General features: G+C 32.9%; 1 protein-coding gene across 2 annotated transcripts; it reads right to left on the reverse strand.

The window, feature by feature from the left end:
• Positions 1-5,412: 5,412 nt before the first annotated feature.
• LOC7468138 (truncated transcription factor CAULIFLOWER A) lies at positions 5,413-11,184 on the reverse strand. Of its 2 annotated transcripts, none has more exons than XM_024610242.2 (8): positions 10,823-11,184; positions 8,374-8,452; positions 8,112-8,176; positions 7,921-8,020; positions 7,803-7,844; positions 7,046-7,087; positions 6,778-6,911; positions 5,413-5,726 (listed from the first exon to the last, which is right to left on the reverse strand). In XM_024610242.2, the coding sequence occupies exons 1-8, from the start codon at positions 11,005-11,007 to the stop codon at positions 5,633-5,635; spliced, it is 741 nt and encodes a 246-aa protein (XP_024466010.1). In that variant the 5' UTR covers positions 11,008-11,184; the 3' UTR covers positions 5,413-5,632. The 2 variants fall into 2 exon arrangements, with proteins under 2 accessions (XP_024466010.1, XP_002316076.1); XM_002316040.4 differs by having other exon boundaries at positions 5,413-5,732; positions 10,823-11,181.
• Positions 11,185-15,939: the final 4,755 nt, after the last annotated feature.

Below are 15,939 nucleotides of genomic sequence, written 5' to 3' on the forward strand. Positions count from 1 at the left end.
ATTAATATTATATATATATATATATATATATTAAATAAATAAATATTAATTAATTAATTTTTTATTAAATAATAAATAGTAATAGATAATAAATTTCTAGGTAGATTTTCAAACATTAATAAATAGCTTATAAATATATAAAAATTTTATTCTGGAATAATAAATAAAATATCAATATCAAGAAATCTACGTGCTGTAGCAATTGTCATCCCTGCGTATCTGTTCCGAATTCTATATCCATGCATTGTCCTTTTACCACCTGTCCTTAGAGGGTGCCAAGTAGGCTCGTTAAGTCGTGTCAATAGAATGCTGAGTCACCCGATCATACCACATTTTCTATTCGATGATCACTTCCCGCTGTAAAATCAATGCTGGGATATTTTAGCACCGCAGCTTGTTTTTGAAGGCATCGGGCATCACGTGACTCAGACTTGGCGTCACGTTGGCTGTTATGGGCATTGTTGTAAAACAGAGGGTCTGTGCTTAGTTTTACTTTACACAGTATATCAAATCGTGTCTTATTCACATATATATATATATATATATATATATATATTTTAAATTAATATTTATTTTATATTTTTAAATAGTTATGCTGACGTTAAAAATAATTTTTAAAAAATAAAAAATATTATTTTAATATATTTTTAAATAAAAAATATTTTCAAAAACAACTCCAATCACACTTCTAAACAGATTCAACAAGTTAATTTAGAACTAGAGTAATCAAACTAGACACGATTTATTTATTTATTATTTAATAATAAAACATTTTGTATTAAGGACACATCTCATTTCGTTTTGTGTTAGCGTCTTTTACACTGTCTCAAACTCTCAATTCAATCATTCGAGTCGTTGACATAAATTACAAATTAATCACTTGCCGGTAAATAGCGATTCTTTTCTTAATCACTTGTAATTGTTCTTTGATTTCACACTTCCTGTAGTTAAATTGGTTGCCCATCTGTTTTGAAAATCATGCTAGCTAATGATTTGTACTGCTTTTGCTTTCAAAACAATTTTCCTTTTTTTTTGTTTTTTTGCATAAATTTAGATCTCAGTAAACCCTTCTGTATTTGATTAACCCGTGACTAGAGAATTTTGTTAGACACCATTTATATATAAAAAAGAGAATATATACCAATTTTCTTGTTTGTCTTTTATTCATATTTTTTCTTAACCTTTAATCTTGGACTTTACTTAAAAATTAGTATTATTAAGGTGTCAGGGCCGGAGAAGATGACGACAACCATATAGGCCACAAAAGAAGAAGACGGGTCTGAGTTTATTTGAGTCCATGTGAATTCAAGAAATCCCACTTGATGTTCATCCCCTCTCTCCAACATATAATTTACGTGCATGCACGAAACTGTTATCGGGCTCTCAATGATCTTGCGTAATTTAATTTGGAGGCGTAAAATTATCCTATAGACATTTTATCTGGAAAAATAAAAGCATCCGTAGACACTTTATAGTATAATTTAATTTATGGTTCAATGCATTGAAGAAAAAAATAGAGACTTAATTCACAGCCCAATATTAAAGTTGCAAGAACAGGGAATTTATTCTGGGGAAATAATTTCCTACATCAAGATTTTTTCTAATTTCGAGGCGTGGTTGCAAATTAAACGAATTAAAGTTACAAAAACCATTCTGGGAAGTTGAAAAAAGAAAAAAAAAAGTTGGGAGGGGAGGCGATATTAGTCCAAAAGAGAGAGACTTTAGAATCTAAACCGATCGAACAGCAACCAATTCAATGCATAAATAACGTGAGGTGACGACACAATCAATCTCGCCTACCTGCACTTTGTCTGAACAACAAATAAACAAAGATTCTATTCCATGTTAATTTTATTGACCTTGGCTACTTGTTATCTTGACTTACAACGGCGGATCTTCTACAAACTGGGGAAGGCAGCAGCCTCCCTTGTTATTTTCCATTCTTTTGTATTACATTTGTGTCCCTGTAATTAACAAAGTATTGATTCACTCCCTGCATCTCAAAGTTTATTTGCACCTGTATCATGGGTTTATAATTTTCTTCCTCTTCTTATCAGTATCAGTGAGATTTATACGCAGACCATCAAAATTATAGTAAAATTTAGAAAAATTAACTTCTTCTTGTTGTTGTTTTGAACTCTGACATTATCAAGTTTATTGTTCGAAATTGAGATAGATTTGAATGATACAAGTGATTCCAACACTATATATACTCTTACCTATATGCCTATTTCTTGCCTTCCCTAAGCTTTTATTTCACGATTGGCCGCTAGTGACTTTGATCGTGCTTGATATTCAATTAATCAAGTATCATTTCACACTGAGATGTTAATTTTTTGGGAAGGTTTTATCTGTTGTAATATTAAACATATATACATGTATGAATGCTACACGAAAGGACATATTTTAGCCCCATTCATATCTTGGAATCTGAAATTTTCAAACGGTTCAACTTCTCTAGCTGGCTACCTTGGTCCTCTTTTTAAATCTCTTCTAGAAAAGTTCCTTTTTTCTTTCACAAAAAAAAGAGAGAGACTTGAGCTTATGGTTCTCTTTCAGGCAAAGCATGTGAAGGATTTCAGTCTCATGCATCCCTCTCGCTCTAGTAATGAAGGAAATTAGAATAAACAGGGGCGACTTTGATATGGCAAAAAGAAATGAAGAGAGAGAGAGCAACAAAAAGCATATCCCACTGTACAAAAAGTCGAGCCGTGTTCCATGGCTTTGCAGTTTGCTGTTCAGGAACCCCATCATTATCTTTCTTTCTTTGTTTTCCTCATGACAAATCGTTAATTACCATTTGTTTTAATTATAAGATGAGTCGGAATTTGTATCAGACTCTTGTTAAGTGAATTCTTCCATGGGGTATAATTTATTTTATTTAAAATACTTCTTATTTAATTATAGGGTTTGGTACTGTTAGTTCTAATATATAAATGATAGAAATAAGAGGTTTGCTGGTTTTGATCCTAACAAGAGAAGAAGAGTCCCAGCTCACTCCCTTCCCTTGTTACGTGAGGGCCGCTACTTAGTTTCGTCCCTTTTAGACTTTTTGGGAACAACTTTATCTTGATATTCTGCAATCTAATTGAGCAATTAAAGTTTATACCTGGTACGTAAAAGCTGTATATAAAGTGTAACGCTAGGTTTATGGAATTTTTTTTCTTCAAAAAAACACCACCCAAGACTCTTAAACATTGAATGGGGGTGGATTATAATAATAGATTCTCTATAAATCAACGATCGTAGCTTTTTCAAAACTCATTTCCGAAAATGTTCTACCACAAAACTGATGTTGCTTAATAATTTATATAATGAAGTGTTGATTTTATCTTTTGCTCTGATGAGGCTGGAAAACCTACAATACTATTGAGATGGCACTTTACAAGATTGATTTGAAATAAAGATTATCGAAAAGACTAGTTATATTGATCGGAGAACTTGCAAAAACATGTTCCATTTAAAAAGTTGAAGATCCTCGGATGCTTAAGTTTTAAAAAACGTGAGGAGAAATGAGCTTAAAGAGGCTATGTTACGGGTGCTGCATGGTTATATCGTAAACATGAGATGGAGAGGTTGAAGAAGAGAACCGACTCTCTTGGCCAAAAGTTGAGGCTTGTTTATATAATCTTGAGTTGTAGTTACTTTTCCAGAGACAGAGGTAAAGAGTCAATTTTCCCACCATCTATGGTTTTCCGATCAATCAATAAAAGATAAAAGTTTTTGAAATTGATGAATCACTGTTCAAAATAGGCGTCGATGTTTATAAACATTATTCACTTAACAAGAACAGTCCAAAAAAACGTTTGTTTATTTAATACATGTGCAATTTATAAAAACCAGCAAAGCCTTGCCTATTCGAACTTACAAGTTCTACGGACCTCTTCGGATTTTCGTGTCACGGCCAACCAAGAGTTGTTTGTCGCGTGTAAAACTCCTGTCCGAGGTAGTGTGTTATATGGACTATTTATGAGGCCTGCATATCATCATGTGTCTTATCCGACTATCTACTATTCGAAACGAGAATAATGCTAGATGATATGATACCGAATCTCAATGATATAGCGTAAATCATTTAATTAATGGTACCATATATGAAATCTTTTCGTATTTCGTTAAATTTATCAGCTCTCTTACCATTGACATCACCCTCGTGCTAGTCTTTCCCATAACAAATATTTCCTTTGCAGACGAGCCAAAATGGCCCAGAGGTAAGAAATGTGCCGCGAGGCCTGCTAAAGAATGTAGGCTGGAAGCTCGATCGCCTTGTGCTGGGAAACTTTTGAATACGGTCCAGTTTTAAGAGTGTTCGGCTCAAGCATCCAAAACACATAGGCCTACGAAAATGAACCGTGGTCATTAGAGGTCCATAACCCAATTGGTCCTAGCGAAAAGCAAAATTGAAACCATCATTCCCTCTAACTTAATTTAAATGGACAGCTTAATTTACAGAGACGAGATCACCCATGAGGCATGCCTATAAAATAATGGCCTGGTATCAGGACCATGGCTACTTTACTTTGACATATAAAGATGCAAGAAGCTGTGTTAATTTACTCCTAGCTCTAGGAATTACTGCAACGAGAATCATGCAGTAACCCACAAGCTCTGCCATTGCTCTCTTCATTTCTGTTCTCATATGTTTTGCTAATGCTTACCATGCATATGGTAATATTTGACATTTGGTCATGTGTCTTATCCTCAACTGCTTAATCACTGGACAACTATATTGGGCTAGAAGTTAGCTATCCAAAGATGAAAATTTTCGTGTCTAGTAGTTTCTTGACTCTTTCAGAGACTTCCTTCGGGTGATAACTTCCTATAATTTTATCCTGGATCCAAATTTAATGAGAGGTTATGAGGGAGAAATCTTCAATAAATATATTTTCTAATCCTAAAAGATTGGCCTGGTGTCAAGTCCTAAATTAAGCTAGCATTCATAAAAATTATTGAATTACTCTAAATGTATCATGAAATTTAGAATTAGTCGAGCTCCAAGCTGATTCACAGATATTTTATGTAATATTTCTCAATTACTTGTTTTTATATAAACAAGAAATGCATGCATGTGTATTTATAATTAAATTTTCACTGCATATTATAAAATTATAGAAAATAAATCAAATTTCAATAATAGGTTAAAGTTAAAATCTTGGAACAACACTAGAAAAATTTATTAAATTCTTCTGAAAACAAATGTGAGGGGATAAGTTTTTAAGATCACCTTAAAAGAATTTAGTTTTAATTGATATGCAAGCATTAGCTGATCTAAAAATATTTTTATAGCTGAACAAAATAAAAAAAGAACAACTGATAAATTGAGATTAAACAAAACTCAAATTCATAGAAGAAAAGTCCTACAAACTCTACTTTCTGGCGAAATTGGCCTCCTCTATCCGGTGACGGGGCTACTAACAGTAATTAACCTTCCAATATATTATGAAAATTAGCTGTAGGAGTCTTCTTAATTGATTCAGATACAACTTTTAAAAACAACAACAACACTTAACTTGAAACATCCGAATTCACATTCCGACATACATTTGGTTATTACCATCAACACACATAATATATATTTTAATATCAAAACTTCATTATTAGTGCTTTCGAGTATCTTTCTTCACCCAAATATTCATGCTCCGTAACCTCCAAGGTGAAAAGAATAAATTGGTTCCAGCGTATGGCCAAGCTCATTCCTCCTCGCTTCAGGAGCTTCTTCCTGGTGACTGCCACTGCATTAAATCAATTAATATATATATAGCAATGTCAGGGCACCTTGATCCGTAGTCAATTTGTGATCACTAACTACATGCAATAAAGAATATTAGTGAATAGACCGCGATGCTCTAGCTTTTAATTAATGTTTGGCTGGGACTCATTGGAATATATATCGTTTCCATTTATTTTGAGATGCAGATAACCCTTTATCTTATAAATTATAGAAGAGAGATTTCGCAGACAAAAACCAAGACAACGAGATTATTAATTGGCTTTGTCATTTCCCTGAAATTCTAGTAAAAAACACCATTATATATGCATGTATATAGCCACATTTTAAGAATGCCTCGTGCTTAATTTTTATCAAATAAATAAAAATGGTGAGATTCAAACTCGTGATCACTTAGTCATCAAGGCTCTGATATCATGTTAAAGAACCATCTCGACCCAATAATTTAAGCTGTTAGGTAAGGTTCTAAGATATGATTTATATTATTCTCCAACATTTTTTATTTTACAAATTAATATATTCTCCGGTGAAAAAAAGAGAAATTTAATTATATAAACAAACATATCTTATAAAATTATCATACAAATATATGAAGCATTTGCGTTTTTCATGGGAGATCAATCTTCAATGATTATAGAGTCCACACTTTACCACCAATTATTTAAGACATCATTTTGTATAGGATTTTAGTATAAAGAAATTTGTTTAAAAATCATTTTTTGAATGAAAAGTATAATTTTGTAAGAAAGAATTGTTTGTGTACTAGGATTGCCTTTTTAGATAAACTTTTACTGACTTTGGATTTCCCAACATTTATGCGAACTACTGTGGGAGTATTTAGCATGCAAAAACTCATAAAGAAAGAAAAGAGCAATATTAAGTATGTGTTAAATATCAATTTCCTATAGTGTTTAGATATTCATTTTGACATTAATCTTGTTATTAAAGTTGTCTATTAGGGAATGAAACCAGGAAGCAAATGATAAAGAAAAAACGATGCCATGCGAGTTAAACCCTATAGCAGCTATTGCAGTGCAAGAGATGATTACCCGATGTTTAAGCAAGGCAGTGGCAGGCCTGCCGGCTGTGATAAAAGGAATGAGGAAGCATTAGGGCCATGATCTTGCAGATCCCAGAATGCCGGTTGTGCCAGCGCTTTATCATTCTTCTCCTTCTCCTTGATCTATTTCCAAATCATACAAAGGCATATAAATCACCCGCTAGTCAACATATTGAAAATTGCTATGCTACTTCCTGAGCATATTGAAAAGAATTAAAATGTAATTTGCAAGTCTTTGGACAATAAAGGATGGCCACCTGCTTCACTAACATGTTGTTTTGCACTTGAATTGCCTTCTCCTGTCATGAATCAGGTAGAAATGTTGACAAGTTAAACAGGCAAATTTAGGGCATAAGTCGTAAGTAATTAGAGAGAAAAGAGAGAATCGAACCACCTAGATTTCGTTAAATATTTATTCTTTAAAAGCACTTATCCGGATAGCTAGCTAGAGAAGCATAATATCTAGAGAAGCATAATATCTAGAGACAATCAGCCCAGAAACTCTTATGCCCATGCCACAAACTCCTCACCACGACGGACTAATTAACTTCGTCAGATTTCAGCAGAAGAGGACAATGATCATAAACTCCACGATTAAAAACAAAGATCGTTTTAGATATTTGAGAAGCCATTCACAAAGAACAAAAGCTCTATCAAATCGATTTAAAAGAATTTACCCCCTTTGCTATAGCCTATATGAATCGAGTTTTAATACTTATGTTGTTATAAAACAGAAAAATTATTTAATATTACATGCGTGCTGGGCTCTGATCTTCCATTGTTCATGTACGACTCGTTTCTAACAACAATCGATGGGATAACTTCAAAATGAAAAAGGGACAAGTCAGGTGCTTGGTGATCTTGGATGAATTAGGATTTCTTAAAATTTGGTTTCAACAATTGTAGTGTCTGATACCATGGACCTTCAAAACATAAGTTCGCACAAAGATCCCTTTCTTTACAACTCTTTCCAAACAGCATGCTAACCAAGATAAATATGTTAAAAGTACTTACCTTTCTCTGCAGCTCAGAAATCGACTGACTCATCAGATGGTTCTGTAGAAGAGAAAACTCATTAGTGCAACCGGCATAAAGCAAGCCGAAACAAGTATATAACAGTGTAGCATAGTACTTTTCTCGCCCGAATGTGTTTAAGGGCGGTATCAATCTGTTGCTCTAAGTTCTGTAGCTCTTTGAGACTCATGGAGTCTAGATCCTCCCCCAAATAGTTCCTGGTGAAGTTAGAGAATTAACAAATGTTTATGCACCTCAAACATTTTTTAAGAAAAATTCTATAAAAAATGCAGGCAATCAAGTCAGTACCTATGGTTTCTCTGTAGAAGTTCAACCTTTGCCTTGAGCCTGTTATACTCCAGGGTCCAGTTCCCCTGGGGAGTTAATATTTAAGTCAGTATTGAACTGACTTGCCTACTGAAGCTCGCTTAATGAACATGATTGTTCATTAACTTACCTTAATAATTTTAATTACTCTTTTAATTAGTTCAATTCAAATCAATAGTAGAAATCAAAGTACAGAAATGGAACCTGAGAAAATCACAACTCTGATGAAATAGTAAGGCCCTACCTGTGAATCAAGATCAGTGGCAACTAGTTGCCTCTCTGCATAAGAATATCTCTCGTAGCGTTCAAGTATCTTTTCCATGCTGTTGCACAACAACATGATTTTGCTGCTTAGTAAATTTATATAGTGTTTTTATAGCTGATGTACGAATTCTCTACAACATTTTGAAAGAGAAAACTTGACAGTATATGAGAAATTAGGAATAACAATTTCCAATTTTTTTTCCTTGAATCGTATCTATGAAGGAAAAAAATCCGTTCAACTATTTCTTCCACCATTAATCCATGCATAGTTAGAGATTGAATAATTAACATATTATGTATATCCATATGGATTTAGATGCTTATATATCTTCTACCAAAAGATTTGAGCATCATTCTTGTTTCAGATGAACATTCGTGTCACTGGATCCTTAACAGGGACAAACAGTTGACCCAGAATAGGGTTTCACATATTGACAAGAGAAAGCTTGCAACTGTCTACATTTTCATTGTACCATAATGATGTTGGATTATGGAAGCTAGTAAACCATCAGCATAGCTGTCTGTCGAAGAATAGTTATGCGGTTCGAGCAAAACAATCTACTATCAAATATGCTATATATATATATATAATCAAGATTTCACAACCTAGCTATGGTTATTTATCAAAATCAAAAGAAATGTAAGCAATAACGGCGTCATAAGTAACAGGTTTCAACAAAGCCTGCTTCCAAACACAGAAGGCATATCAAAGAAAAATAGGGAAAAAAATTCCCAGAACAAGAAAACCTTGCACAAAAATCAAGCAGGCAGGAAGCAAGATGTAATGCAACCAACCCCACCGGGATGGTTATGCGATTGCTTGAATTCTGTAGATTAGAGGCATGTATCATATTTGACTTCATGTTTGACATAACGAAGCCTTGACTTGCAGTTCATCAATCCACGGATTACTATAGGAATCGCCTATAATCGGGTTTCTCCTAAAAAATGCAAGGCAACCTAGTATGATCGGAGATTTGAACTTAACCATTATACAACCTGGCTTTATCTTTACATATGTTGTATTCCTTAACTTGAAATGAGTTTTAGATCATGATTATTTAGTCTACTGATCAGTCCATGATTCTACGTGCAGTATCAAATCTTAAACTGCAAGTAGGGTTAATTATCTCTCTCTGAGATGCTTTTTTTCTCTTTTTTAACGTGTCATGAATCATGTTTTTGGATGATGTAGCAAATGCTAATCTTAAGCCTTCTTGTGACGTCGATGTTAGATCCATTTCTCCATTGGTCAAAAAGGGACACCACCCAATTTATTTATATATAATATTTATGTTTCTTAAAACGTGCTTCCTTCCCCCAGAATTTAATACACATATCAAACATGACACGTTTGCCCTCATTCATTAGGGTTGTAAAACCAGACCTTATACGGGCACAGATTAAAAAAAAAAAAACACAGTCAGGCTCTTCAATTCCCTGATCAATATATCCCCTAAGTATGGGCGACTACATATTCAAATTACAGCTGTGGCCCGTAGCTTTTATGTTTAAAGGAAACATCAAGCTGGATAACAGAAAAATAAAACTAAAGGAAAAAATACCAAGTAAAAAATAAAGAAGTGTTGAGAAGATTAGTGACAGCCAGCGTCATAGCTAACCTAATGACGAAAAATCCCCTTACATGTACGATTCTCCTTTATAGTTTTTGTTAAACAAATTCAATCAATTAAAAAGATAACATCTTTTATCCTAGGATGTTGCACCTTCACCTTAAAAACTGTCATAAAGTAGAGGGAGAGGGAGTAGTACTCCTCCAGTCAGATATGGACACACCACCACCCTACAGCCATCTATATCAATCTGGACAAGACTTGAGAACTCATGAAGCATATGTTTACAGTTACTTTATTTTATTTTATTTTTTATGTTAATTTATAGTTATTTTTACGGTGAAGCAACACATTACGAGATAACTCTGCATGAAGTGACTCCATCTCCCTCTCCCTCCCTCCCTCCCTCCCTCCCTCCCTCCCTCCCTCTCTCTCTCTATATATATATATATATATATATATATAGAAGTGAAAATAATAGCACAGTTATTCAGTACATTATATATTACCAAATCCTATCTATATACACCAAAATTGATGTAGGAAGCAGCAAAACCAATGGGTATTTAATTATGGCTTTAGTCTTGGCTTGGCCAGGATAACGTAGAGGAGACATAGATCAAGAGATTCTATGGAAAAACCAGAGAAAAAGAAAATCAGAAGTTAGACAGAGTGGTTATATTATACCAAGTCATGTCACAGAAGAAAGAAGAAGAAAAAACAAACAACAAAAGCCCCTGAAGAAACCAAGAAAACGAGAGAGAGAGAGAAACCTAATCAGGATATATGCTAACTGTGTGATAAGGTATAAATATAATATATAGAAGAGAAGAAGAGAGTGAATTTAGTACGTACGAATCATCTGTGGAGTATTCAAAGAGCTTCCCTTTGTGAGAGAAGACAATCAAAGCAACCTCAGCGTCACACAGGACTGAGATTTCATTAGCTTTCTTCAACAATCCAGTTCTCCTTTTGGAAAATGTTACCTGCCGGTTGATCTTGTTCTCTATTCTCTTCAACTGAACCCTACCCCTTCCCATCTCTCTCTCTCTCTCTAAATGCCTTAACCTTTTTTATCCCTCAAAATAACCCAACAACCAAAACCCAAGAAAAAAAAAAACACACCAAACCTGAACCCAAAGAAAAAAAAAAGATAGAAAGGAAAGAAAGAGAAAGGAAATTATAAATGTGAAGAAGTTTCCCTGAGAAAAGCATGCACATATGTAGAGTGGAAAAAATGGGATGACCAGATGTTGAATATATAGCGGTGCTCACTGAAATTGGCAGGAATGGGCGAAACCAGAGTGGTTTTTTGAGTACATGTTGTCGAAATCTCATTGGCTCAGGACTGTCCTTGCTAGCCTCAGCAGGCCTACATCTTTTCCTTTTTCCTTTTCTTTTCTTTTACTGGGCGATGTCATACCTGTTCGGACTTCGGACTCATTGGAAGTAGCATTGTTTTGTATCGTTGGCTTCTGTCCACCCTCACATACTCTCTTTTTCGTATTGACAGCGGGTATTTTGCTAACACTAATTAAGTAATTATCATATGATTGAGGAACTTCTTGTTACATGAAATCAGAAACAACTTCCTGGTGGTACGTAGTGATGGGAATTTAACAGGATTATGATGGATACCGATGACACAAATGTATCGCTATTTTAGATAATTTGGAAATTCATATTAGTAAACCCCATCTGAAACTTATTTAAATCCGATTCAACATATATATATATATATATATATATATATATCGTACCGAGAGTTTCTTTAAAGTATACTAAATTAGTATAGCTTTTTAACGCAACTCCGATCAATCTTGAAACAAAGTCCTATATAATTTCTTTAAAGAACATTTATATTGATGAATGGGGACTAACTAAATAAACCATTAAAAAAATAAAAGAGATTGTGTTTAATTACAAAATACTATTTATTGTAATAATGATGTTTTAATAAAAAAAATATTTTTATTTTATTTTATCTTTTAATATTTAGTTTATTGTGGATGGAGTTTCATGATTTATTTCGATTTGCTTTATATGTGTCTATTCTAGTTTCTTGACTTGTGTTATGAATTTAGTGGGTTGATCTAATTTTTTTTTATTTTTAATTGGTTTTTTTTTAATTTTATCCTTCAATATTATGTTGATTAAGAATTAAGTTTTGTGATTTTTTCCAGTTTACTTTATATTAGGTTGTTTCGATCTTATGACCCAGATTAATAGTTTTGTGAGTTAACCTGAGTTGAATTTGATTATTTTATCATGTTTCTTTTCTTATATTAATTTTTTTTCCAATTTCATTTTCTTCAACACTGGGTTGATTGGGATTTGTGCTTAGAATTTGTTTCGATTTGTTTTATATGGGGTTATCTTAGTTTTATAACCCGAATCGCAGGTTTGATAGTGTAATCCTAGGTGACCCAGATTATTTTTTATTTATTTAGATAACGGGTTTGGCGAGTTGACTCAGGTTATTTTTTTATCCTTTTTTCATTGATTTTTTTATTTTCATTCTTCAATATTAGATTGATTGAGAATTAGGCTTCATTTGCTTTAATTCATTTTTTATAGGGTTATCATGGCATTATAACTCTGAACATGAGTTTGATATGTTGACTCAAGTCATTTTTTTATCCTTTTTTTTAATTAATTTTTTTTTCAATTTTATTTTTCAACATTGAATTGATTGAGAATTGAACTTCATAATTTATTTTGATTTGTTTTATATGAGGCTATTATAATCTCATGATCTAGATCGCGAACTTGACATGTTAACTCAAGTTGACATGTGTCAATTCAATATGTTGTCGTCTTAATATTTTAAAAAAATTGATATTTTCTTGAGTTTTTTCTAGTCATACTACATTTTTATTGATTGTTCGGATTGCTTTTGAACACATTAAGTCAACTGATTTATATTGGATCAACTTCTACATGATAAAAAAATTTCTACTAAAAAAAATATTAGCAACATTTAAATATTTATTTATACTGAAAGAAAATAAATTGATTCATAATGTTGCATATGCAAGCGATCTAGTTAGAATTGACTATATGATGAAAAACATTTCTCCTGAAAAAAATATTAGTAATGTTTAAATATTTATTTATATTAAAAGAAGATAAATTGATTAATAGTGTTGCATATGCAAGCGAACCAGTTAGAAACTTAGAATTGACTGAATTCTAGAACAAAAAAAATGCCATAACTCGGGAATTGAAACAAGGATTTGTCCTTGGAGAAAAAAAAAATACGTGATATATATTGGCTAATGACGTTGAATACAAAAAAAAAAAAAAAACCCAGTCAAAATTAAAATGCTGGAAAAATTAGTTTGAGGTCGAAGGGAATCCTAAAAAACTTACCTTGGTAGGTGAATGGCAAAAAATATATTTTTATAACTTTATAACATATATGGGTTGAAGTTGAACTGCATTGAAGTTAATCCAATTTTTTTTATACAATTAATCTAATAGTTTTGAGTTTCATTTTGTATATATCTGAATCTAACTTATGTAAAAATCGGACTTCCTATTTTTCTATTTCATTTTTATTTAACAGTTTTCCTTTAAAATGGAAATAAAATAATATAGTTCAATGAAAATCATACTATATAATCAAATCTATGCAAAAAAAAAATGTTCCAAAAAAAGTCATATTGTAAAAACATATCATAGATATATAGTTTAAGGTTCAGCAGTGCATGGGCAAGTAGAAATCTTAAGAAATCCAAGAATTAAAGAAACTAAAAATTAGCTCCTAAAGCATTCATATTGTGAACTGATCATTATATATATATAGCGACAACCACCAGGGCAAATAGTAAAACCTACTTTGACCAGCATCTAGTATCCGGCCGGATGTAAATCAGATACGTACCAGAAGTAAATACAAGGGGAAGGGGAAGGGGAAGCAAGAAAGAGAGAGAACACTACAAGTCTTCAACACTGGACATAGTATTTCCAAGTTTTGCATGGTTTCTTGTTCTTTTGCTGCTCCTTTTCTGCATTTTGTCTGCAGATTGCTTTGCCTTCTCTTTCGCCATTCTGTACTTGAATATTTCGGTGTTTATTAATGATATTATGGCTATAAAAAGGAAACACTGGACTTAAATCGAACATAATTTGGAAAGCTTCTTTAATTTGATTATCTTGGAGTACTAGCTATCATTCAATTGGGAAATGTTCCTCTTACATTATATTCTTCTTGCCTAGCCTTGAACTAATCCCAACCACCTGCACAGTTGGGGATAAACTCTCCATTTTATGGAGAACCAATTCCAGAGAAATTAAAGTCTGCAGTTTTCAGGACAGAATTGCTTGCTAGCTTTGTCTTTTCTCTTTGACCCTTAACCCCCCATTCCCTGGAATGATTTAAATACGGCTGGTAAAGACAGTGCAAAAGCAGCTAGGAGACTGGAAGAACTGCAATATGTTGTGGAATTTAACCATGAGACAAAACACAAACACACACTTTCCTTCCAGGACAAAAAATTGATTTGTGATCTCCTGCCTATATATATATAATTACTTGCACAAGTTCTCAAAAAACAAACTGACTCTCTACAAATAAAGAAAGAACAGCTGATCAAACTTTTCGATCCCTTGAAAATATGCAAAAGAGAATTCTTCTAATGACTCGAGATCTCCATGAAATAGACATCTAGATCAGTATCTCGACATATAATGAATGCATAGAGAACAAACATCTTCCACTAATTAATAAAGACCGCCAATTATATTCCTAAAAAGCACACCGTGAAGAACAATTCATATTTAAATCATCCAAAATTTAAATGTCACTTTGTCCATTTATGTTTTTCTTTATCCTCTTCAGCTCTACTCTTCCACTTCCCAAACTTGTTTTAACAATTAATTACTACTATTAAAAAAAACCTAAATGTACGACATTTGAATCGCTGTTCATGATGTAATTATAAATTTGCTATTAAAAAAACCCTCATTGAACTAGGTGATAGGAGAAAATTATCTTTTCACCGTAAAATAATTATCTTTAACTTATTATACAGGGTTAGTTATGTCATTTCCCTTTTTTTTTGGAGTAAAATTATTAATTTGGCCTTTGAATAAAAAAATCTAATGTCTTTGACTAGGGGTGTTTAATTTGGTCATATCAAAGAATCATCTCAACCCAATAGCTTAAGCTGTTAGGTGAGGTTTCAGGATATGATTTATATTATTCTCTAACATACCCTTTCAAGTGAAAGCCCTTTGGACTTGAAACTTGCACAGACCCACATTACCTTGTGCTTAATTTTTTATCAAATAAATGAGGATGGTGAAATTCAAACTCGTGACCACTTGATCATCAAGGCTCTGATACCATATCAAAGAACCATCTCAACTCAATAGCTTAAGCTGTTAATTAGGTGAGGTTCCAGAATATGATTTATATTATTCTCTAAATGTTCTTTTATTTTTTTTCAGAATAGTATAATTACTTTGGTGCCTTTATGGACAAAAAAATATATATAACTTTCTTGTAAGGATTTTTTGGTCATTTCACATTGGTTTTGTTATAATTAGTATATAATAAATATTATTTAGAAACGGTTGGTGAGTGCAACCCACTTGCTAGAATGTGGATACCTCTGCACCGATCAATTGATGTGTGAGGGTTTGTCTGGCCACAAAAGACTGCAAGGACAGTGATTGGAAGATCTTAACGCCGTCTACACGGTGTGCAATGCATGTACCAGAATCGCTTTTTTTTTTATTATTTTGTTTATTTTGTTTTTTATTGAGTTTGTCTTTTATTGGGTTTAACATATATGCAGTATTAGTAAGCTTAGCAAGACTATCCGTTCAGACTGAGCTGGTCAGGTGGGTCATGAGAACGTGAAAAAGGAGATATGAGATATGTTAAACCAAAGTCTCACGAGTTCTTATCACGTCTCTCAAACAGTAAGCCACTTTGGTCTGGATCTGGCTTTCCATGGTCAAAT

This window comes from Populus trichocarpa, chromosome 10 (assembly GCF_000002775.5).
Source record: "Populus trichocarpa isolate Nisqually-1 chromosome 10, P.trichocarpa_v4.1, whole genome shotgun sequence".
NCBI classification, from domain to species: Eukaryota; Viridiplantae; Streptophyta; class Magnoliopsida; order Malpighiales; family Salicaceae; genus Populus; species Populus trichocarpa.